This window comes from Onthophagus taurus, chromosome 2 (genome assembly GCF_036711975.1).
Source record: "Onthophagus taurus isolate NC chromosome 2, IU_Otau_3.0, whole genome shotgun sequence".
Taxonomy (NCBI): domain Eukaryota; kingdom Metazoa; phylum Arthropoda; class Insecta; order Coleoptera; family Scarabaeidae; genus Onthophagus; species Onthophagus taurus.
In genome coordinates, this window is record NC_091967.1 from 10,857,759 (window position 1) to 10,883,920 (window position 26,162).

Genomic DNA, 26,162 nt, shown 5'->3' on the forward strand with positions numbered 1-26,162 from the left:
ATATATTAAAGACATCAAAAGACTGATTTGAAGCTTTTTAAAAGCTAAATTTGCACTTTATAATGAGAGTAAATCACATTTTTACATAAAACGATTTAATAAATGTGTTAATTAAAACATAATTGTTGATTTTTTTAATTAAAAATAATACAGCATGAGTCGTTGAATTTAAAAACAGTTTTATTAAAAGCTTTCTTTGCGCAAACGCATAAAATTAGTAAAAAGTTTCGATAGAATTCACTGAGTATAGGAAAATAAAAGGGGAATTCCATCGTTTCAAACTGGTTTTATACTCAAAACTACTTTCCGAACTTGAAATCACCGATGCGATGCGAAAAATTGTCCAATGAGCGAAAAGACGCGTTCACAAAGCATCGTCTTGTTTATATGTAGTCGCGAGTTGCCTTTGTTGAAATAAAACATGAATTTGCCGATTATATCGCTTAAAACGGTTAAAATACAAATTGAAATGTAGATTTGTTAATTTGAAGTAGTGAAACTCTGTGGCGGGTACAAGAGATAGCGCTAGTTGTGCCGTATAAAGCGGGCTGCGCAGTAGAAAGGTTTGTCGGTAGAGGCGCCAAACAAATATTTCGGATTCTTGGCATACCGCAATTGCAGGTTTGACCGAAATGTCAAATTCTTCACAGAGTTTTGCTTGTTAGTGCAGTAAATAGTGTCAATAAAGGGGTTTAAAGGTGTTTTCGTGTCGTTCGAGTGACGGCTGATCTGATTTGTGTTATAACCTTGTGGGTAAGTTAAAGAATTTTCTAAGGGGTTGAATAAAACACGTGATACAAGAGCGAGTATTGATTTTTGGGGTGGTATTTAAATGGTTTTAGAGATAGGGGCGGTTGTTGAAGGTCCCTTATCGTTGTGAAAGACGAGTGTCGTCATTGTCGCTAATTATTTGGCACGAGGACTGGCGCAGTTTTTCAATTTAATTGACGACATTCCTTTGAAACGCGTACCGCGAAGACGCAGTATGTTTATTTTATTGTTAATTTACCGGTTGTTTTCGCGTTTTCGCTTGAATCTCTTGTAAATGGATCGATCGTCACCGTCGAGAAAAACGATTGACGGTATTGGAATTCCAATTATTTTGCGCAATTGAGGTCACCAATTTTCACAGTTTCTTTCCCGCTCCGGTTCGATCGACCACGCTTCGAAATCTTATCGGTGTGTATTTATTAATAATTTTTTTCGTAAAATGCGATGTTAAATATTTGCTTCGCTTGTTTACATTCCCTGTGGAAAGAGTTTTTTTTTTCAAAATACTCTACGACACTGTGTTTATCTGCGATAATATTAATTTATGATAAAAGATTATCTACTCGGCGGGAATGTCCACAAATTGAGTCCGTATCTAAAATATTTTGGTGTCATCGTTCAAAACTTTTCTATCCAGACAAAACTAATTTTATTCATGTTTATGTTACAGTTTTACATTCATTTTAGAACTCAGCATTTATGTTTTTACGAATCAACTATAAACTACAAAAAATTCCTCTACTAACATATTATACTGAATATTGACAAATAATGTATTAAATGAAAATATCAAAAACACTTATATTAAAGCGATATAACAAAATTTTATTTTTTTTAGGTTTGTTTTCATTCTCGAGATAATTATCATTAATGTTCAAAACTAAAATTCCTTAATCGGGTTTAATTTATGATGTGTCAATATGGTTGCTACCAATTGATTTCGATATCAATATTTCGGCTTTATTTGCATAAATTTTATCTCTTTAATATTACCCCCACAAAAATTCTAGTCACAAGAGGTGAGATCAAAAGAATCTGGCGGCGAAGCGGTTCCTATTCAAGTAACCTTTGAACCTCCAAAGCTAGAAAGTGCTCTGGCGCATCAACTCCTATTTCTTTTGTTGAGTGCTATCCTTTTTTATATTTCCTCAGTTGATTATGCTACTCTGGTATAATATTAATATATCCATACTCCTCACCTCGGTGTTAATCTCCCTCCAACACTCCCAAAATTTGAAAGTTGCTCCAGCACGTTATCGCCCTTTTGTCTACTTCCACTTTCAAATTTCTTTAATCTTCCATAGCTTCAACACATCTTTAATTGTATATCCCGCAGGCTTTCTGCTCAACCCCAGGGCCCAGTTCAAATATCTTATCTGGATCTCCCCCTCCGTATTTCCAAAATGGGCCTTCATATCTTGGGGTTAAATAGGCTTGAATCCCGTTAATTTTGAGAAAACAGAATTTGAGGGAAATAAATTTTTATGGTAAAATTTTTGCTTTCAATGAAAAACTGTATTGACAGGTTTCAAACAAGAGAATGTTTCATGTCAAGCTAGAAAGCAATGGATCAGACTCCAGAGATTGTTGATTATTGATGAAAAATTCTCCGGGAAGCCTAAGTGGTTGACTGTATACAAGTTCGGGTCTTTCTTAAGAGATGATCAAACATCACAGCCAACCTCATTTTGAATATGTAATCATGTAAAAATTATTATTTATTTATGTACATATATTTTATTATTAGAAGTTCTGCAGTACACAGTAACTAAATCTTTCTCCTTTCAAATACCTTTTATACAAGGGAAGATCATTGTTCGACCTGGTAGTGTTATCCCTGGCTGTGATGGCTGTTTTCAAGGAATGGTGAAATCTCTCTAAAATTCAGTTGCTATACGGATGGAAAGTAGATTTGTGAATTTGACGCATGTCGAGAAGAGTAAAATTTTGGAAAGAGTTTTGATTCAACGTTGAATTACGGTGTGTACATGAGATTGTATATTTTTTGATACATATTTTGGTACTGGAATTTTGCTAACAAATGATTTTGTGTATTTGTGTACTTTTGCTTGTTGGCATAGCAAACAGGTTTTTTTATTTTGATGATGTTTGTAGTTGTGCGAATACCAGGATATGTTAAGTTGTGAAATTTCGTAAAAGTTATTTTACTAAATTTTTGTGGTATGTATATGCGAGGATTGTTTCTTGAGAGGCCGTACCAAAGCTTTACATCTGATTGTGATGAAAACAAGCGTGTAGATATATAAATTATTGTTGATACGTCAATTATTCCATTAATAAACATTAATTCCATTGTCCTTCATTCATTCTATTGGCCCGAAAGGTCGATCTGCGTTTTACATGAACCATATCTTGTTGAAATCTGGGTCATTTCAAATAGTAGTCACTTTAAACAGTTAATCGTGACATGGGGAATTTCAGTACTTCCATATTCATATCAAATATTTGTTTGTCAATCTCAACAGTATTGAGAGTAGTGTTGGCGAAACAATATTCAATGGCTGATATTTTCATGGCAGTATTCACACCTGCTTGGTGACCAACATTACCAACACTGTCATCATAAACACACTACCAGAAACGTTTTAATCAAATTTTCATCTTTGATAGTTGTAACACATGATTAGGTTGTTTTGAAGTTATACTCTCTGTTGCCTTTAATTCCCTTTGAGCAGCAATCGGACTGTTATTGCCAGTAGGTCTTCGCGATTTATGAACAATTCGGGTGCATATGCTAAAAGATTCCAAAAATGGCTCTGAAAACAGGTGGAAAAATTTTGCATTTCATAGGCAACAAAAACCATCTACATCGCAAAGTAAATAACAGACCAATTGAGCAGAAGACAAACTGCTTCCTAAATAAACTGTAAATATTGCAAATACTCCAAAGTCAAAGTTTTGGCTATCTACGAAATCCCTCAAAATGTTCACATGTTGGGATTTTCACAGGATCTAGCTACTTCTTAATTATGCAAATTGAAACATGCAACAACTTTATTCATTATATGAAGAAAAATGAGAGACATATCGTTGGTTTTAATATCATAGTTAGATAATAGTGTTATTGTTCAAAACAGCACTGAATATAGATAAAAGAGAAATTAACTTTTTCATTAATTGGGGTGGATTAATCTATTAATAGATGAGAGACTAAACACACCCACGAAAGGTATTTCAAACTGCGCTGGCAGTATACAGGAAATAGGGGAGACCCCGAATCGCAGGGAAGGATAACATATGGGTGTTGGCAAGGAAATAAGGAATAACCAAATGATGCTGTAAACAATAATGATTTTTATTAAGATTCTTTATCTATAATTATTTATATCTACTAAATCTTATGTATCTCTACGAATAGGTGTCGTTTAGAAACTTTCTTAATTACAATTTTAAATGTTGAATTTTTTCCTCGAAAACCATTTTAAAGCACAAAATAGATGGTTTCTAAGAATTCTTGAGAAGGTATATTTTTTAAGTTGTTTCAACATCTGGTAAACAAAAACTTGTACAGGAATGTGTTGGGTAAGGAACACACAAAAGAGACAAAAACACGTGGTAGCGGCACCACAACACGAATAATTTCGTCCGCATGTTCCAGTAAAATGGTTGTTGCTTATGCGTACGTCGTTGGAGTTCGATGCCAACTCAAATATCGCTACGTATTTACTTCAGAGTCGTTTATAATTAGTAGGAAACCACGGTAAAATGTCATTATTGAATTATTTACGACCATATTTGCAGCTTGCGCTAATATTTACTGCACAGGCACGTTCGACTGGCAATAAACTTTAACCAATTGTAACTGTATTAAAATAAAATTGTCGCGTTATATGTAACTTACTTACCGATCATTGTTTATAATCAAAAGTTTGCTGAAAGTAAAAAACATCAAAAGTTATTTGTGTGTAGGCACAATTAAAACTTACATAAGCATATAATAACAAAATTACAGATACTTATAGCTTTTTTTATTGTGAAGGTACGTAACATTAATTGTTCATCGTGTAACGTAATTATATTTTTCAAAATAACATTACAGAACCTTCTTGTAATATAAGGCATGAATGAAGAATGCATATCCAATGTCAATGCTAATACAATATGGTAATTGACGCAAACAGATAAGTGGGTGACAAATCGTGCAATTTAATGTTTTGATTGTGGAATTTCTGACATTCTTTATACTATTATTTCGATTCAAATGATTGCTAACATTTTTATTTCAAAACAAATATCCTATAAAAATTAGTTTGGATTTTTGTACTACAATATACATTAATTAAATATGTTAACCTTACGATCATCTCTAAATCTTGTCAACGATATATATCAAATGAGAGCTACATTTAAAATGCTATCATGTCAGTATGGGATACGAAAACCATCAAAAAATCATCATCGAAAATGATCTAAATCACTTTTTGGTTTTATGATTTCGATGCGTACACGTACTTCGTTAATTTTAGGATAATAATAAATTAATATCATAAAGGGGCAATTCGTGCATCGCTGACAACATATTTTCCTTAGATATTGGGGTTTTCGAGGTTAATAATCGTTCGCCCATAATGGAGTGTATAAAGATCTGAGATTGCTGGACCACGTATCATTAATTTTAATGATAGGATATAACGCAGCTATTCGCGACAAGTAATGATGGAGTATTAAAATAATAGGATATGTTGTAGGCATTTCTTATAAAAGTTTTTATTTAATACACTCCAATGAGTGTAGTTATTTATTTAGATTAATTCAAATGCTCCTTGCAGCCTCGTTGAAATTTATGGTATCATAATACTCATAATTACATCTGAAAGCTTGTTTAAAGCTATATAGTTGACACCCCAATGAATTTTCATCCAATAAATATGCTATTTCCCATTACTGGAGTGGAATCAAGTTCTTTTAAATACCGCACTGCTAATCTCTCTCTAGAATGCCGTTGACCAATTATGGCCTCTTTGCTCTCTTCTCGTGTGGCCACGTGTTGGCACCTTCAATTAACGATCCGCATTCCTTCCAGATGTCGCCTCCGTATTATTTTCAACGCACGCACTTGACGATCTTGCGCGAGGGAACATATTAAGACACATCGTTGCCGTCGGTGAGATATTGGCCTTAACAAGTTAATATACGTACGGGTGATTGAATGCCAGCGGAATGCAAAACGAATAAAAAAAGCTTGTAAACAAGTAAAACAACGGATTGAATGCGCGCCGGACGCTAAAGGTAGGCTTCGGTGCGTATCTATGCATCACATCTTGGTCATCATCCGTGTAGTGTTATGGCTAATTGCTCCTCAATGGACTATTAGGTAAATTGAAGCGTTTATCTTAAGAATGTTAATTTTACTTCAAACGTTGTGTAAAATATGGGAATTTCTTTTTTGAATAGTAATGTAAATGTCACAAGAACAGAAACATATACTTCATTAGTAAGATTTATTTAAGTAGAACCTTATACATGTGTGTTATTTATGTCACCAACTGGGTATGAAGGCATCTAATTCATAAGTCATAGCTCGCAACGCCCCAATTCCTCACTATATCACAGATAATGCGTCGCACACATTCATTCATACCTTGTCTCCGTTATGAATCTTATTTAGACGTCTCTTTGATGTGGAGATTTTATTCGAAATCTGATGTATACGTCAACGCATTTTTTTAATTATTCAATCATTGGTGCCGAGGCCGCCAGTTAACACGAGTGCAAAAACTTCTGACAAGGACACCCGTACCAAAGCAATTTAAGGTTAAAAATTATTTAGCGCAAAATTCACTGTAATTTATTTTTTTTATCTTGAACAAGGTCAACTTTACTGTCAAAAACCTTTAAATTTAATTTTTTTTACTACAGTAAAACGGGTCTCCTTAGAACGGACTTCGGATATAACGGATAAAATATTTTTAAGTTATAGTATTAATATTAACCATGCGTCTGAAGATGCACGATTCAACCCGAAACCTTCTAAGTCTAGTGTTAGTTCTAGTTAACACGTTAGATTGTTGTATATTTTTCATTGAAGTAAAACTAGAGCTAGCACTAGACCTAGAACTAGAAACATTCGGGTTTAGCCGTCTTAAGAGACGCACAGGCTAAACCCGAATGTTTCTAGTTCTAGGTCTAGTGCTAGCTCTAGTTTTAGTTGTTATTCAGTACTAAATAAATATAAAGTCCGATTAAAGTTATTCATTCAAACAGCTTAAAGTGAAAATTAAAAATTTTTCATATAACGAACTTTTGGTTATAACAGACACTCCCTTCCTCGTTTTAGTATCGAGCTTTTACTTTATTAATCTTTTTCGTCATTTTTCTAACATTAATTTAACGGATTATTGTAAATATATAGTATGTTAAATTCATGTTGTTGACATCTCGATATTTACACATGGTAAAAGTATTCATGTCACAGAAATAACAATGAGTGAAACAACTTCGTCCACGGTCGCAGCGTGCAACAGTTTCTCTCGAAAAATGCGGTACATGGCCTGCATATGTAAACGTGATGTGTATCGCTGTCATCAGTAAAAGTGTCCAAATGGCTTTTTTTCTAAGGATATACAAGTGTCTCTGCTTGCCTAACGTAAGAACACACTAAGTAGAAAAAAGCTTCCGCTTGTTTTATCTTCAATTATGTTGGTCTGGTGCTACCTCGTACTCCAAATCACGCAGACCAAATGTCGCTCAAGGACAAGGTAAAGCAACGTTACATAAACTACTATAAGCACATGACATATACGCATGTAGACGGTTGAGATGGAGGAGGCGGATTTAAAACGAGCTTAAAGTACTCTTACCACGCTTCCTTAATACCTACTAATGAATCTGCTATATTTAGATGGATAAATCGTTTGTGGGGTGACTGGAATTTCTTGAATATATGGAGGCGGAAATTTATTTTTTTTTCGGTTAAAAAAATGTGTTTAGATTTAACCAAAAAAATATTTTAGCAAGTAAAAATATAGGTATCTTGTTTTTATTTTTACAAACATTGGAATTCCTCTACTAATAAGCTGTCAGACAATTTACAAATTCCTCCAGAATTAAAACCTCAAGGCAGCTTCAACTTCATAACAAGGCGAATTCCGCGTCAACGCGCGAAAAATTCCTTCACTCTCATAGGGCAACAATCCAACTATTTTATTTATTTTAAACCGACGTCTGTTGCGTTCCTCTTTATCCGTTCTCAATGTAATTTACGGACTTGAACGAATTTCGCTGTAAACGTCTCAGCAGGGATAGTTGATAGGTGTTGGTCTTTACGAAAGGATTAACTAAAGCTAGAGGTGGTCGTAGAGATGGTTGTATATACTCTGAGATGACGTCTTGGGGTTATAACCGTCGAATTTTATGACCGAAAGTCAGTAAGAATATTCTCTTACATAAGGTTGAAGGACTAACAATAACGTTTGCTCGAGTAATTATTGTCGGTTCGCCCAATAAAACAATCAAACCAAGCGTGGTAATATTACCATGGGTGTTCGACAAGAGGGGTAATTACCATTAGCGTTGGTTTATTACTGAAATAATGGGGGTTACGTCTTCTCCCGACAATCTTGAAACTAAACAAAGAACAGGACCGTATTAAGGGGAAGTATTGTATCGCACCGTTTATGGCTATGTATTTATGCAAATGTGTCGAAGAATGTTAAGATGACCGACAACTTATTTGAGTGACTTGCGAGCTTTTATGAAGTTGAAATGCGACAAATATTTTATGATATGTAAAAATACTCTACTAATAAGAACAATAACAACCAAAAAAAGTAAAACTGCTTGGATATTATAATGAGTACACATTTTTGTTATAAGTTTCAAAAACAAATTCCAAGTTATGGTATGTTATTATAATTGGCATTGTTTTCGTGACCAACACTATAACAATCCTCGATTTCCTAGAATATTACCCAATGACAACGGTTAGAATTTCCTTGAGATCTGGATTGTATTAAAGTTTTGAGATCTCGATCTTTTCCACGAACTCAGATGCATCTTTGTAATATTGCAAACGAATGAAATTTCGTCGCATTTATACCGTACAATTCGCGGTGTAAAGAGGTGAAAGTTTTGCGCATTCACATTCTTGCCGATATCCTTAGGTAAGCCTTATCTTTTTTGTTAATATTATCGCGCTTGAAAAATATTATGTTATTTCGGTTTAAGATTGCATTTAATCGTCGTGTAAATATAGTCGCAAAACCAACGCTTACCATATCTTATTTAAACGTTAAATGCTGAAATATTTGTCGTTGATAATCAAGATTTAATGATTTTGCTTAGTGAGTAAGATTGTAAGTATTATTGAATGCAAATATACTATTGAAAAAAGATTATTGTAAAATAAAATTTTTTTTTTCATTTTAATCTAAGATTTCGCATGTCTGGTATATGAAGGTAGGCAAAAAAGAACATGGGAACGAAGAAAACAATAAACAAAAGAATTTTAACTGTCTGCAGGATATCGCGAGACAATCCTGGGTAAGGTTGTTAAACATATTCGGTCTAGAGTAGATAACAAAGGCGGGATGTTACATAAATATTTCAAACGTTTGAAATTGGTTTTCGTGAAGATAGGTGAAATTTCATTGGAATGCCCGTACAACAGCAAACATTGCACGAATAGTTTCTCAAGGATTTTGGGGAGTATAGAAAAGCTACGTTAGTACGTTTTACGAATCGATTTTGTTTATCCTGAATTTCGCACCAAAAGGTCGAATCGGTCCAAAAATATTTGTACTAAATACCAGCTGAAAATTATCTTTGTTTTCATCTAAACAATACGTCAAGTCGAAACAGGTAGAATTCATTCTTTTTAAATAGTTGGAGTTGTGACTTTTTTGGCAGATTCCCAAGAAGTAAAAAAAGTTGCGCGATAACAATTTTTTTTTGTGACAGTTTAAAAAAATTTACGATAGAACATTAATCATTAGAATAACCGAATCAAGTCAAATAAACAGTAGTAGAAGTCCATAATGGTTAATTAATAATGAATTAATCAATTAAATTAATTATTTAATTGATTTTTATCCTTGAATTTGCTCTCCTGGACGTTTCTTTGAACAAGTCACTTATTTGTTGCAGCTGAGGGGAGCGGCGCTTCTTGTCATCGTGGCTATTGTAACTTACTATTTTATGTCTTAGGCGACTTCTAGCGATGCAGAATATATTTAGCAGTCTCTGACTTGTTATTGCAAAGTCAACAAGATTGGTCCTCAGCTTGAGCTTAAAGGCATCTTAATGCAGCTTTTTGGTCCGCTGATGTCCACACCTATTTCAGATCCAACTGTTTTTGAAGTATCGGTGTACCAGACTGGGCTCCTCTTTAACGAGTCACTTACAATTTAATGTTTCAACATCTGAACATTTTTCTTGTAGTTCTTCCGAACCCTTCTATCTTTTCTAAATGTTGTTAATGTGTTATGAAAGCGTGTTGTTATGAATTGTAATTAATCCTTTTCCGTTTAGATTCTTCCTCGGTATATTTACGTTGTTGTAAATCTTCTGGGGATTGTTCCTCATCATTAAGTAGGTAGACACTGTACACGGTAAACATTACGGGCTTTCTATTTCCATGCTTAATAATTTGTGGATGCTTCTATGTTTCCACAAGATTTACTCAGGCCAACATAAAATTCTATCCATACATGTTAAACAGTTTTTGTGTCCTTTTAATATGGGTAAAGAACCAACCAGAATGTGTTCCAACCTTCCACTTAGAGGAACGAATATTTATCTTTTTATGTACGGCGATTAGCATATTTGTCACTGTCGGCGTCATCTGGTAGTGTTAAAATTGTCATTACATTAATAGGCAGCGATTAACTCTTCTTGAAGCTCTTGCTTCTATAAGATGTGATCATGGTGTCACTGAGAATTAATTAATAGTGCTACAAATCCTGCATCGTTCCTGTTATGGCAATAAATCGCAAAACTGTCTTTATCAACAGGGGTAATTTTGGGCAAGTAATTCTTCATTAGTTAGCTTTCAAAAACTTTTTTGAGGAATTTATTTAATTGAGTTAATTTCAGTCTATAAAAGTTAAGTGAACCTTTATGCCATCAATTCACAGTTTTTATAGGGTTACGCAAAAAATGTTGTGTACTACAAGGCCGAGAAGATTGTCTTTAACGAGAAAAAGATTGTAGGAAATTGTAATACAATCTCGAGACATACCACGACAAAGCGTGCAGAATACTTTGAATGCATGTATATAGTATAACAGTAATTTCCATTCCGTTTCCATAGCAACCGAGTCCCAGTTATGGACTCCTTAAGAGGATCGTTCCTGTGAAAAAAGAAACTGAACCAATAGATTATTACAAAGAAGTTAATGTAAAAGTAAATTCTTTCGTAAACTATGTTAATTAATTTTCTGATTTGAAACAATCGCTATTAGATACTTTTATCAAGTTTCCACCTTGAATTTTTTTAACGCGCTATGTGTCCTCTTCATTACCCAACAATACTCAATTAGCATAATAATCGTGCAATTATCCTATGTAACTCGGCCAAATAGTCCATCAAATCGTCAACGATTAGCATAATCGAAAGTGGCTTTACGAGGTTTGATTATGTTGTGGTCCTATCAGACATGTTTATCACGATTTGTTGCGGTAACGCGGTCAATACGGGTCGAAGGTAGATAGGGGCGAGCTTTCAGTCGTTTTTCTTTCGTTCGTTGGCCGACGACCACGTTGGGACATCTGGGCACGAACTGGTCGACAAAAAACGAAAAAACCCGGCGCGTATAGAAAGAAGAAACGTCGTTCGAAGTGTGACTGGCATTCGGCAGAAGAAGAGAAGAGGTCCATGGTTCTGGTATGCCTCCGTTCCCGTTATGAAAGCTGGGGGAGTTGTGGCATCCGACGACGCTGGGTTTCAGATTACACGACAACGAGCACATGGCCTACGAAAATCGATGCGATATGGGTTGCTATCCGGGCAATGCTTCTTTATGCATATGTAGTGTCTTTGGCATCATGAGCTTAAAAACGAATATGTCGGCGCCCGACATAAACATGATAAACACCGTTTCCGGTTGAAGAAAATGTAGTTATTTAATTTTTTTTGGAACAAATTAAATATCTATTTGAGATGTATTTCTATGTTTTAAAATTATACATAATGTTGAAAGAATTCAGAACCAATGACTAAATACAAAGATAAATGAACAAACACAATTTCTTTTAAAACAATATGATGACTACAATTGATTGGAATGCTACAACAATTTGATGTTGTATAAGGAATGTAAAAATGGTGAAATGAAGATGTAATAAAAATGCGCAATCTTGAAATGGCATTCTTGTATTAATCTTGCGTAGTAATTTAAAAGTTTAGTAAAGAAGTCTTTGATTTCTGAAATTCTTTTTTGAATTGTGTTGTTGAAGTCGTCTGTATCGATCGTCCACTCTCGTGTACCGCGCATTGATTTAGCTCGTCTAGGGGCCTTTCCAGTGTCGGAGGCAGCAGCAAGTAGTCCATCTGACCTCAACTAAAATTCCTACAATTGTCGACGGTGCTGGTCACGGCCCCGAAGCGCGCCGGCTTCGTACCACCTCGGGCCGTTTATTACCAGATACTTTGTGAATAGCTCGAATTCTTTTGGCATACTACCGCGCTGTAGCAACCGCCTTAACCACCTCGTTCGGTTCGGCCCTCGACTTCTTCACCTACCCGCCGACTTCATCACGGTCCGTCGTCGAAGCGCTGCGCGCCGCTCTTTTGCTCCTCCTCTTCGGCGCTCAGGCACCCGTACAATACCGAAACGAAGCAAATATCGAGCGACTTAAGTCATCCAACACTACTAAATTGCCCCCACCGCGTGCCGTCGTCGCGGGCATTCTTGGCCGCGGTGGTAGTTTTACGAGAATTTCGTCGAGGCCGAATGGAATCGTGCACGTGAATACCGCGATGCCCACATGACTTCATTGTTATCAGGCCTCAGAGTGATAACCTGACATTCCTCTTGTGCAGATCGCTGCCATGGATGACTGCGAATCCCCGCTTGAAGTCCTCTCCAGAGCTGCCACTATGGTCCAGGAGAATCAACAACAATCCATTATTTCTGGTAAGCATTTATTAAATTTTAATTTACATCCACTTTTTATTTAAACTATTTTCACCGCATTTAATTCAATAAAGATGGGTTTATTCAACAATTTGATTCATTAGTTTCGGTCATTTTACTGACAGCATTCATTTTAATTTATTGGTTCGAATTTCACCGGATTTCAGGTTTAATCTTAAAATAACGATAACTTTTGCTCTTTTGATAGTGAGTATATACTGTACGGAAAAGTTAATGTCCTCTTTGTGTCAATCTAATTTTGGATGAAATAAACGAAACGAATGGAATCCTTTGGAATTTGATTCTACTTTAAAATAAAACTAGATTAAGGATCTTATAATTGCTGCTAAAAGGTTCCATAAATCAACGTTTAAAAACATAACATCCATCTTATGCAAGTAATTTTTATTTTTTACACTTTTATATTAACATCTCCATCATAAATATATCCAGTGGAAAATTAGATATTCATAGTTACTCATATCGACGTGATATCCTATTTGAGCTGAGCAATTACTAACAAACATCCCAATTACACGCCCAATTTAGTAAAATAGCCGGGGTTGAGCAATCTACTGTCTAATTAAACGACTTTCATAACGTGTTTTACGACTCGGGTTAATTTATTTCAAAGACGGTCACTATAGCCTTAGGTCGACATCTCTTTTTATTAGATCGTTTTCAATTTTGTCTCGTAACTAAAGTACATAGCAGATAAATTGTATTGATAACGTTGTCATTTTCGTTGTCATTCTAACGTACACTATTTCGTACCTCCCCTATGTAAATATCTTTAAATGCATTCTTCATTCAAATTAACTGTCCCTTTTAAATTGCTAAATAGCTCAACTCTAGTGCTATTTAAATCGTATTCTGTCGCCGGACAGAAATACAAATATATCGATTTGATGGGTAAGATTATCTGAATTTTATGTTAAAAGAAGTTTGAAAATGTACAAAATAAGCTCATAACTACCTCCTAACTAATGCGAATAATTTTCTAGTTCAACTAGCTACGTTGGTACGCATGATGTCTCGACACACTCCACCTGTTTTCTTCTAGCGTATCGTTTAATTAACCGCCAGAGCACTAATAATAGACTGGCAACAACAGTTTGTGGCTTATGGTTTCCTTTTTGCTCGCTGTTATCGAACACATCCTCTTGTTTCTGATAAACGGAAAGGACATTGTTTGTTACTTAATCGCGGTTTTTGTTAAAATAACAAAAAAATTTGCTTGAAACTGTGTTCTACTTTCTACCGGAAGTGATTTTTTTTATATAACAAAAACATCTGCGTTATAATATTAAAAATATTAAAAATAAATTACAACTGATTAACCGAACAAGATACAAATCTTAATAACGCTTAAAGGAAATATTATTGTGTATCCGGTACATATATAGGTTACAATTAACTGATAGTTTGTCAAACAAATCAGGTTAAATTGGGTCCGAATTAATTCGTGGTATAATTGAATTACGGATGAATCTAACGAAGCAATCTGCAATGCACTACATAGCTGTCTGAAAATAGAGCGAGTAAAGAAGGTGAATTAAAAGTCGATTGCAGATTGATTAGAAGACAATTATAGTTTAACGGTACGTCAATTACGCAATTTCTTTAAAGAGCTTTTTCAATTTGTTTCATGTCTCTTTTTTAGTTTCGTTAAGCACTTATTGTATAATTGAACTCGTAAAAGTATGTGGCCTCAAACGCGGTGAAAATTTCAATGTAATCACACCTATTGTGTGACGGATATATTTGATTGCCATATAAAATCTGAGAGAGCTTACATTCCTGGTCATCAACATTCCCAATCGCCCACTGTAGTCGTTTATCGTCCCGGACATTTATAGGTAGTTGTACCTCCATAATTGGGCTAACAATTTTCACATTATAATGTTTGTCTAAATGAAAAGTTTTACTTTATTTATTATGAAACAATAAAAAATTGATAATTAAATAAATTTAAGGCAGTTATAGGAATCATCTAGTTAAATCCAATAAGATAAACGAGAAAGCTTGCGTGGTATTTTTTTGGGGAACATTGTGTAGAAACCGCGACATTCCAAACTTTCTCGTCAGCTATGTCTGTGGTGACGTCGAATGTGCTTTCAAACTAAATCTCACAAAAAATATTTGAAATGATGATACAAAATCATTTCAAAGGGTTTAAAGATTCAATATTAAGTTTTGTAATGGTAAAATTGATTGGATAAGTAATTTGTGATGTTTTTGCACGCATTCCTTCAGATTTTTTTGTAATACCTTCATGCAAAGAATTCGCCTTTCTATTATAAACGTAAAATGACTACGCCAATCATATTCGTGGCAAGGTGAAGGCCGGGGCTTGTGCAGGCCAAGTCGAAAGGAGGGAATTTGGAGCAAATCGCAGGTACAACGCGCTCATTTGCGCCTCACGGCCACTGAGTCCATTAAATCACGCCAAAGTTAACGAGATGCAAAAGTGGAGTGTTTACTTTAGGCTCCGTGTTGACGGGTCGATTCATTATCCTGCAAAAAATAAAAAAAAAGGACGAAGCGTTGGCGTTAGGACATTTAGCTTATTCTTAACATTGACGCATGTGTGTGGTTAATTATTTTCTCTGGCGATTAACTGTTAAATTACATTTAAGTTGAAAGAATCTTAAATAAATCACAGTCCAGCAATCATTTCACAAATTCGTTTGAAAAACTGGACGTACTCAATCGTCCAAGTTCTTTTCCTTTGGGGACATTTCCGCGGCGCTTCGTCTCTTTCCTCTTTCCGCGGTGACACTCGTTTAGGAAGTAGGAATCCTGCCATCATAATACCATGTATCACGTTGGAATAACAATCAACCAACGGAGGAGCAACGGGCCATGCAATTTTATGGTCTTCTATCTTCCGTCTAGCGACAATGAACAGTTAAAAAGAATCTAAAGAATTCTTAACCACATTTTCAAAGATTATATATTTTTAGATAAAAATATTAACCCATTTCTTTTATTGTTGGAATTCATGTTATTTCCTTTACATATTGTGAAAGAAACGGATTTAGATAATCAGTGTGAGTTCACTTTTTATTTACTTGTATATGAGAGGTCAAATTTCAAAACGTTCAATCTTCCATATAAAAAACAAGTCGTAATTAATTATAACTCCGATATGTGGTTTTTCGTTTATATGCAGTACAGTACAACCTTGATAGATCGGAATTCGTATATAACGGACAAAATATTTTTAAGTCATACTATTACTATTATCTATTTAATGTAAATATATCGTCTGAAGACGCACGGCTAAACCCGAAACTTTCTAGTTGTAGGTCTAATGTTAATTGTAGCGACAGTGCGAGGTGGCGCTAGTTAGCACTAGATATCGCTGTTATATATTGTCATTGAACTAAAACTAGAACTAACACTAGACCTAGAACTAGAAAGTTTCGGGTGAACCCAAATGTTCCTAATTCGAGGTCTAGTGTTAGTTCTAGTTTTAATAATTGTTATTCAGTGCTAAATTGTTGTATATATTTATTGAACTCAATGTGAAACTAACACTAGCACTATCACTAAAACTATCATAAGACCTAGAACTAGAAACATTCGGATTACATCTCTTAAGATGGCTAAAGCCGATGTTTCTAGTGCTAATCTAGAAAAAATCCATTAAATCGAAGTTTTACTATATATAAAATTGAGTATAGACTTCAATTTATTTATTGTTAAATTTCATATCTTTTCATCTACACATTTTCAAACAAAAACAAATCCGGATATCCATTGAGTCCACTTTTTTGTGGTTTACAAATAGTGGAGGAAGTGGGGGCAGACGAAAACATTCTAAAAATCCTATAGCACATTATGGGGCCGCTGTTGAGCCCTGTTGGGGAGCGTATCGTTCAAAGGATTCCCATGCCGCAACCAGATGTGTTTAGGTGTGAAGTCGGAATTCCATCAGATCTTCTGTACCGTGGCGAATGTCTCTCTTTTGCAGCGTTTAAAATACCGACAATATCTATTCAATTTTACTTCCGACAAACTGTTGAATCAAAAAAAAAAAAACGGTAGATGATTGACAATTTCTATTTTTAAGGAATCTAAAACATGTTTAAAATTAGTATTAATTAAAAAAAATAAACAAAATGAACTGTTATAACGATTTAAACGATTTTAAAATGTCAATAACCACGTGAATTTAATTGTGTTATGGTATAACAGAAAATATCGGGATTGAATGCAGCTGGTGTAAGAAACCACACACAAGAATGTATGTTACATTCCTGATCAGAAGACGACAAAGTAAAACCGTTCGAACAATGCAGACGATTCTTCCGACAATTTATAAACTCTCTTCTGTACCCCTGACCCGTAAAAAGCGATTTCTATTGAATCGAATGTGTGGTCCAATAATTTCACTTTGTTCCGTTCTTTGATTCATTTCCGACAATTCTGTTTTTCATCGCTTTTACGTTTACGGTACCCAAAACAATCGATAATTACAATCAATTTAGTAATGTTGCCATGTATAGACATAATGATTGTTTACTCGCGGTAGGGCGGCATCATTTAACGACCATTTTAATCATATTAAAACTGATGGTTAAAATTTCCGAAGGCGTTACGGAATGCTGGCACTTTTTTTAAATTTATTTTAAAGAACTGGAATGTAAAATGCATCATCAGTTTATTGGATAATAGGCATGGTGTAAAAGAAATGATACGAGTATTAAACGTTGGAATTTTTCCCAAAGAATTCCTTGAAGTGGTCGTTAAGACAATTTTTTGATCGTTGTATCTCGATTGGGTTCTCACAATGCGACCTTCAATAATATCTGATTATTAAGTTGCCTATATGAAAGGATTTAATCTACCTGAAGATTTGATATATTTAAAAATTAATTAATAAAATAAAATAAAAATGAAATAAATGTCCTATAAAGCTTTTTATAACAACTTAAATTATAGATATATAAAACGCTTAATGTCATAACATAAATTTTCAAAATAATCTTGATAATCTTAAGTTTTGAAAAGAGACATTAAAATATCTCGACTTTTATCAATCCACATTATCGCAAGCATTGCATTCCTGAGCCAACGTTTTGACATTCTACAGTTTTATTGCGTCAGTAAAGCAGATATGAGCGGACAGAGACGCATTCCATTGTGATATTTGGCTTCGAAAACGATTCGGATATTTGCAAATAAGCGTAATAGTGTTTAGCGACCGTTGGTAATAATAGCGACTAAACACATCGTAGGACCGCGTCGTTATTTCGACATTTATTGGCTTTTCGACGGCTCATTAATTAATGTTGATAAACAAACACTGTTGGAATGTAAAGCCTTAATTTTGAAAAGCAATTCCCAACCGTTTGAAAGACAGTTTAATTAGGAGTTCAATTTGAAATGTTTAGTATTGTATGATGTATAAAATAAATACAATTTCGATTAAGAAATAATTTCTTGGTATTTTTGTCACTTTATTATTTCCAATATTTTACAGAGAAGTTCTAGAAATTGCTAACACAGCAATTACGAACCATAACAATTCATTATCTCCTATTATTTATCTTACAAAGAGTTTTATTTCATAGTATTATTGTTGTTCAGAAAACGAAAAACAAAAATTTAATTTCTTGACCACAATTTATGAGCTATAATCGGTACATTACGATCTTGACCCTTTTATAATTAATAATGAACGTTTAGCTCCATGTTTTCTGCGATTTGTTCTCGCTAAATCCGAACGTTGTTTCGTAGCATTGCATATTTTAGAGGATTATTGGAGTCGGGAATGGTTTGGGGATCGGCTGCCATAAACATCCTCTTAACGATTACAGTCGGCTCCTGTATAAGCCTGAGTAATTAGAAATAACAACCTTTTAATCGCAGCAAGGAAGCGCAAGCAATATTTCCGTGCATTACTGCACGAGATGCAGTTTTCCGACGCTTTAATTGGTAATTAACCGGTGAGCACAGCCACTTTGCCCCGGACATTCTAAACATGGGATTGTATAAATAGCTAACTGTATATTGTTAGAAGTAGAACATTTTTCATCAGCGACCATCAATTCAATAACAATGATATTTTTGCTAAAAATAACGCAAGTTGATTTTTATTGTTTTTATTGACGATGTCTACTGCCATCAAAGTGTGTCGTCGCAGTTTTCAGTGCTAATTGCAAACAATAAAGAATTTTACCGCCGCAATGATTCAAGATGAACTCGGTTAAAAATACCGGAAATGTTACGGTCGCGATCCTTTTCGGCACCGCGCCGTTTGGGTTGTTATGAAATATCGAGGAGCTATTCAGATCACCTAAATTAAGCAGGACACATCATCGCACAGTACCGCGGCATTAAATCCGTTTAGTACGTCGACCACTTAAGCAACGACTTGTACGAGAGCACGCACAATGGACGCTGATTAAGTACGGCAATTAATATCCGTCCACTTCGGAATGGCATCCGCACTCCGCTAACGTATACACGTTAGCAACGTAATTAGCATAAAATTGAAATCTACGTTTCCGCCTATGTTAGGGGCGCCGCACCGCTTGCAGCTGTCAAATCGACATTCCACTGTCACTTATATTAATTGCATTACTTTGACAATCTAGTTTTAAGAAACCCATTTCAAAGATATCTTTAACTATTCACCGTGAGAAACTTATTTATGTAAACCAATCAACTCCTAATCAAAAGATTTACATTAAGATTTATTTCTCAATTTATATGTGAAATTTAAATACCAATGGATAGGATAAATTTAATTGTTTCTAATTTTAACTATATATCATTTCTTTTAATGATCAACTCGCCAGTCCAACATTGATTTTTCTGAAGACCCATCTTCATTGTATCTGGTCCTTTAAATCATTACTAGCGTACCTGCCCAATGGAAAAGTTTGCAAAAAAGATTATTGTTCTTTAGTCTCTTAAGATATTCTTCGGTCGTCGTGTCACATACTTCTTCTTTCTAATATGGATATCCATATTGCTTCGGCCTGTTCATTGCCAACACGTCCTCTCCAAAAAATGAGGTTCAACATTCTTGTCATAGTTTTGGTCATCTTCTCTGTGATCTTTTGAGTATTATCATCATTTGTAGAGTCTTGTTTGTATCTGGTCTTGTCTTTGCCATGTATGCTATGATATGTCTTACAGCTGTTTTATATATCTTAATTTACCTTTTTGTATGTGATCTTAAAAACAATCTTTCGCAAGCATCCCGAAATTCGAGCCGCTTTCATTGTTTACTCTTTCAATTCGTTAGAAAGATTTTCGTGCCTCGTTATTTCTGCCTTCAAATATTTGAAGCGATTCACCGAATTGACAGCCTTGGAGTCGATATCCAGCTTACATCTTATAAGTATTTGGTCTTCTCGGTGTTGATGAGCATATATCATTCTTTTGCTTTAGTGTTAAAAGAATGTATTAACCTTTGGAGGTTGTTCTCAGAATCTACAACGAGGGCAGCATCATCAGCGTAGCAGACGGTATGGAAGAATGTGTTTCTAGAATTCAGCTGTTCTGGGATCCATTATCCATTATCAGATTAAATACTATGATGGGGCTGCATGAGTCGCCGTGTCTAATCCCTGTGTTTACATATATATTTTTTGTTGTCATATGTCTTACTCTGATTTTCTTTTGTTTGAGTATTAATGTTGTATTTTAGATTAATTAGCTTATGGTTTAGTCCTTTTATTTTCATTATTTCTAAGACATCCTTTAAGCGCATGCTGTCAAGTCTCAAAAATCTCCCAAAAGCTTGTTACCTGATATGTAAGAATTGTAAATGTAAGTTTATTCAGTATGGTTGTTTATTATTAAAAATTTTTTTAAATCGTTTCTGGTAAATCAAGCTACACGATCAACGTTACAAGAATGCACAACAGTTATTTCCTCAGAACATTTTTTATTAAGTCGTAAACCCCAATCCTTTCTGGCCGATGTTAAAAGGTGGTCTCGTTTTAAAATATTTTTATTTTCCTAAAAAATTATGAGCGAGTTGATTTTTGGCAATCAATTTCTCAAAAAATTCTTTTCTATCGCCTTAATCTTCTCCTTTTTTTGTTCTTCAACCTATATTCATCCACTACTGGATATAGGAATTTCCAAATGTTTCCAGTTTTTTGCTATTCTTATCTATTCTGTCTTTTCTTTAAAGTTACAAAACCAGTTCCGCAACCCCTACTAAATAAGTTGTCAAAATCCAACTGAAAGCACCTTCCAAAGCAACAATTGTGTCTAAGAGATTCTGAACAGTTATTGACTTACATAGAAAACAAAGATTAGATCACGTTGTTGGTCCTAAAACAACATCTTTGACAATGAGACTAGTTGAGAATCACAATGTGCTATCTTATTATAGTGTTATTAGATCTAAAAATCCAAACAGCAAAAAGGAAATGTCGTTGAAGATAAAAATAATAAAGAGTCATAAATGAGTTATTGTTAATTAGTTGGATTCTAATCTAATTTGACATTCTAAACCATCCATAAAAACTTTTTCTAAAAGAAAATAAATGTAATCTTAAGTTAAAGTATAGGCTGACATGAAACCAGTAAGTCGTAAAGTCAGCCAACCATAACAAAACAAGAGAAAACGTCAAATAAATGTAAATCAAAAATTCTCGGACGTTTTACGTATTCTGAGAAAAGTGAAGAATGAAGAAAAGGATATAAAGCGAACTCATCTCAACCGGCGAGAGATGAAGAGAAAGACGTCAATCGAGTCCGCTCGTTTCCACAGCATCTCGAGTCCGGTCGGATTTCGGAGAGGTCACAATCGGGCACACGACCCGCGGGCTGAAGAATCCCCGGAATGTTTCCCGGTGCACACGGGGCGATCCATTACGGACGTCACGACGTTGGCGGCCGCAGAATGAAAAGCGGAGAGAGAAGATGTATTCGTTCGTGCCGGTGCCGCCGCTGGACTCTGGAAGAAGAAAAACGTTCATTGTCGATCGGTTCGCTTTAAGGAACGCGCGTGATGGGCTATAATTGAGACGTGGAACTATTTGCTTTCGTGCTATGGACCGAAAGAAAGTTCCCTGGAATTCGAGACGAGATGCGGTCGTTAGCTGATTGCTACCGAGAGACGTATCGACGACGTTCAACTCCAATTTACACACTACAAGTGCCGTTTTGTATAGAAAATTGGTCGTCATTGTCATAATTTTAAAGATTAATAGTTTATACAGAAGTTGTTTCGAGAAAATTATATGAAAAAATAAGCAATTTAAGTATTAGAATTTAATTGGTCGGGTTAAAGATCAAATCTATTACTTTTTATGGTTTATAACTCTATTTAGCATTACCTCACTTGATACTTAAAGTTTGCTAACATTAAAACTCTATTAAGTTCATATTCGTTTAGCTAGAAAGAAGATAGGTAGTTATTACGTTATAAAGATAACGGTAATGTCCGTAAAGTTGTAGAGCGATAAAAACCAGAAAACAAATCATTTTCAGAAAACGTACTAATCTGTTGCAATATTAAGATTTCCTCATCCAACAATAAGAAGAACTAATTGTTTATATTTAAAACACATTTGTTGTGAAATTCGAGCACTTTTCTTAACTGCTCTCGTAATTTCTTAGTCATCATACTACGTAGAAAATTAACGTCGCAATAAAACAAAAAATTACATCGTACTAGTTTGCGAACCAAAATACCACAAAATTAGCACCTTCCAAAGCTAAACATCCTGTGCCTGTCTCTACAATCTCCAAATAATTTTCGTCTATACGTTGAACGACCTTGCCATGATGCGAGGTCGCCCCCGGAATCTATATCCATTGAAAAATGTGAAGCAGCCCCCGAAGAGTTTCTTCACGTCAATTCTTCATCCGGTATCCAGCCTTACGTGGCGGCCATCCTGCGTGCTGCGGTGGATCCTTAAAAAACAAAAAAAAGTTAAAAAAAAACCGGGCGGTCCGTAAAATGTTGGCGTTGCAAGCGAATCTCGCCTCAAAGTACCCCTACCATTCGTAGTCGCTGCGGCGAAGAAGAAAAAAACTTAATTACGAATACCTGACCGTCCAGCTCTTGGTTCCTACCTGAGGATCTTATGAATGAATCCCGCGTTACTATTGCGTCGGTCGCGGTCGCGTGGTACACGTTCTGTAAGTAGAGGAAGAACTGCTTCTCGGGACCCTCAAAACTCGCCGACGCCCGTTGTGGCTCTCTATTTACGTTCAATTCAAAGTTAATACAAGTTGTGCTTTGTTTGCTCTTGAACCTAAAAAAGCGTCCGTGATAATTGAAAGGAATGGAGCTTTTAACCTACGTCCAAGAGTTACTATTAAATAAACGTTTGTATTCAGAGTACTCTCTTTTTACCGCCGAGTTACAACCGAAAAAATATGAACTTTGGCAACCGTGGCTAGATAAAGGTAAGATAAATCTTTGATGTTTTAAGAAAGAATGTGTTTTTTTTCTTGTGTTTTTGTAAGTTTTAAATAGCCGACGTATCGTTTTGTGAGGACTGTAGACCCCTGGTCTTCCATTTATGTTAATTGAGACCTGGTCCCACCGGATGTTCTCAATCTTCCAGTTAATTTGAAGCCCGCCCTGACCTTGAGAGGGCAGCTCCTCTCGTTTTGGTCGTAATTGCCAACGGATTGAATATAAGCACCTTTCCGCTACATCCACTTACCTTTAATGGCAAACCATGAATACATTATATACGCATATTGTCACGTCATATCATCTCCATTATTACTTTTTTTTCGTATTGATCAATTTGTGATTATTTATGGAATTACATGCTTTTCATCTAGCTTGTTTACCGTTAAAATAACCTATTGTTATTACGGAATTAATTGCCCCGAGGATAAATTGGGTCTAAAAATCGCGTTTCTTTCAATAAGTAACAGATGCCCAATGGACTATGCGATTGTGGATATTGTTCCAATTCCTATTTATTAAATGCTATTAGTATTATGGTATGTGTTGGTTGCCTTGGGACTGTAATTGAAGAAGCATCTGTTAAATGCTTTACAACTAGAAACTCAATCATTTAATAATAACCTTCAATGTTTAAAAGGTTATTTTTGTTAATTAATTTATTACAATTAAATATTCTTCTTCCAGATGACTCTTCAAAACAAAATGGCAATAAGCAATTACCCACCACAAAATGGAAAAGAGATCGACGAAGTAGAAACGAATACTCAAGAAAATCTGATCCAAAACTTCCGGAAAATTTCGGACAAGAACCCGAGGTTACCTCCAACTCGCCAATTAATCCACAGCAAAATGGGCAACCAATTAAACCATCTGCGGACACACCCCTAGATATGACCGTAAGGCAAAGAGGTCAACCGCCTTCCTACAGCCAAACGATCAACAATCCCGGCTACAGATCAAGCTATAGACCATCTGTTGTAACGAACCAAAATAATGGACACAGAGATGATCTTCCAAGTGGTAAATTATTTCTTACACTATCTCGAAAACAATTTAATTTCCGGGCTAAAGTTACACGTCCTTGTCATTTCCTTCATACGTGTGTAGCTGTGTCGACAAGTATATTTGTCACGAGTATGGGAACGAACGACGTCGGAACGTGTTAAGGAAATGGCATAATAGTTGTGCCCGAACTTCCTTGAATAATTATATTATGTGTGTCTACGTGATTGCCGAACGCGACTTAATTACTAGAATCGATGATTTCCCGCTACCATACAGAAGGAAAAATAACGGGAACCAGCGGTTTATTCTTGATAATAAAACTACGTTCGCAGAAGTACCATACAAAAAATAATAGCTTTTATATGACCGCTTAATTGAGATAGCTATACGGTTATTTAATGGTTGAATTGACGCACGTTTTTAATTGTTGTTATGTTTGAACGTATTTAGCAGCTTTAATAATAAATATATTCTGTTTGTTTTAGGTATATCTATGTGTGATCCCATAATTGACGAGCATTTCAGGAGATCTCTAGGCAAAGATTACATTGCTATATTTTCGAATAACAACGTTTCGAAGGAAATAGCGACAGTAAGACCTCCTCCAGCAAAAAGTACCACCAGCGTCATCGAATTAATGGATACAGCGGGATTATCAGTTGACGATCATTTTGCTAAAGCCCTAGGGGATACATGGTTGAAACTAAACAAAAAGGAATCCGAAATCAAGAGTAATAATTCTGAAAATTCGGGTGTCGTCACTGTATCCTATTCTTAAATAAATCGTTTCATACATGGAACATTTACCTTGCATTATATTGTATTGGACATGGTGTAAGCGAAAATTTAAGAAAAACTATTGACTGTATTTCTCCCGTCTCGTTTTTATAATAATAATAAGCTTATGCCATTATAAAAAAACCATTGATACGCTCATTAATTTTATTTTTTTGGAGAAAACGTACCCAATCGTTTAGACCTGTACATATAATCCGTATAGTTTCATCATTAAGTTAACACCTTAATTTAATTTAACAATGTCTCAGCGATTTTAGGTTCTAAGTTTGTAAATATTAGTTGTACCCCTGTACATATTATCGTTAAGTTCCACAAATTGTATTTATATATACACCAAAAGAAGTATCCAAATTCATTAGAGTACATTAGAGATGATGTATAACATTAATTTTTTTTGGGGGATTGTATTTTTTGGAGATTTTTTTTCTACACAATAATTCACGACACAAGTTTATCCAGATTATATACTAAATAATAAATGTGGTCAACACTTATTTGTGTTGTTTTATTTCATCTTATCCTTTATTTTTTAAATTAATTTTTCCAAATTTAATTAGCTTTAATTAACTTAGGATCAAACAATTAACAACTTTTTGGTATTGCATAAAGTCAAAAAAGTATATTTATTTTCTTAATTACATTAATTGTTATTTTCTTTTATATTTTATGATTAAAATGGAAGTTGTTCTGGTTAGAATGATATATATCTCTCCAAACGACTGAGTTTTACTGTCTAATTCAAATATAAATAGTAATTCAATAAGTTCATTTAAACATTGTTAAAAGTAGTTCTCCAGAAATGTATCTAGAACTTCTTTCGCAATTAAAACCAAACGGTGCCGTTACATTTAAAGTACACCTCAATTTTTATAAAAAACCGAATGAATGATCCAAGTAAAGCAACCTCAAAATTATATTAAAAAAATAGACGTAACACGGTCTCCTGGAGTTTTAAGAGATACTCTGGAGTTGCTCTTTTATTGCAGAAATTCTATTAAAGCATGACACAATTTCCTTTTAATTTACCTTTTTGATTTGAAGTGGAGTAGCAAAATGGTTATTTTGAAGGGAGAATACTACACGTT

General features: G+C 34.8%; 1 protein-coding gene and 2 long non-coding RNA genes across 6 annotated transcripts; 1 reads left to right on the forward strand and 2 right to left on the reverse strand.

The window, feature by feature from the left end:
* The first annotated feature begins 390 nt into the window (after positions 1 to 390).
* Positions 391 to 25,571, forward strand: LOC111426834 (Tondu-domain-containing Growth Inhibitor). 4 transcript variants are annotated; one of them, XM_023061635.2, is made up of 4 exons: positions 391 to 753; positions 12,773 to 12,866; positions 23,959 to 24,294; positions 24,765 to 25,571. In XM_023061635.2, the coding sequence occupies exons 2-4, from the start codon at positions 12,782 to 12,784 to the stop codon at positions 25,055 to 25,057; spliced, it is 714 nt and encodes a 237-aa protein (XP_022917403.2). In that variant the 5' UTR covers positions 391 to 753; positions 12,773 to 12,781; the 3' UTR covers positions 25,058 to 25,571. The 4 variants fall into 4 exon arrangements, with proteins under 4 accessions (XP_022917403.2, XP_022917405.2, XP_071050336.1 ...); XM_023061637.2 differs by lacking the exon at positions 391 to 753 and adding an exon at positions 1,073 to 1,179; XM_071194235.1 differs by lacking the exon at positions 391 to 753 and adding an exon at positions 7,223 to 7,490.
* Positions 4,073 to 13,946, reverse strand: LOC139428990 (uncharacterized). Its single transcript, XR_011639693.1, has 3 exons — positions 13,843 to 13,946; positions 4,638 to 4,664; positions 4,073 to 4,578 (listed from the first exon to the last, which is right to left on the reverse strand). It is a non-coding gene; the product is annotated as an uncharacterized lncRNA (long non-coding RNA).
* Positions 18,314 to 23,241, reverse strand: LOC111426835 (uncharacterized). The gene is made up of 4 exons (XR_011639692.1): positions 23,153 to 23,241; positions 22,849 to 23,104; positions 22,553 to 22,760; positions 18,314 to 21,798 (listed from the first exon to the last, which is right to left on the reverse strand). It is a non-coding gene; the product is annotated as an uncharacterized lncRNA (long non-coding RNA).
* Positions 25,572 to 26,162: the final 591 nt, after the last annotated feature.

Excerpts from the sequence above, each read along its gene's own strand:
- LOC111426834 (XM_023061634.2), top strand. The coding sequence starts at position 23,135 with ATGGAGCTTTTAACCTACGTCCAAGAGTTACTATTAAATAAACGTTTG. Across the intron at positions 23,259-23,958 it reads GCAACCGTGGCTAGATAAAG|ATGACTCTTCAAAACAAAAT; the intron begins GTAAGATAAATC and ends TTCTTCTTCCAG. Across the intron at positions 24,295-24,764 it reads CAGAGATGATCTTCCAAGTG|GTATATCTATGTGTGATCCC; the intron begins GTAAATTATTTC and ends TGTTTGTTTTAG.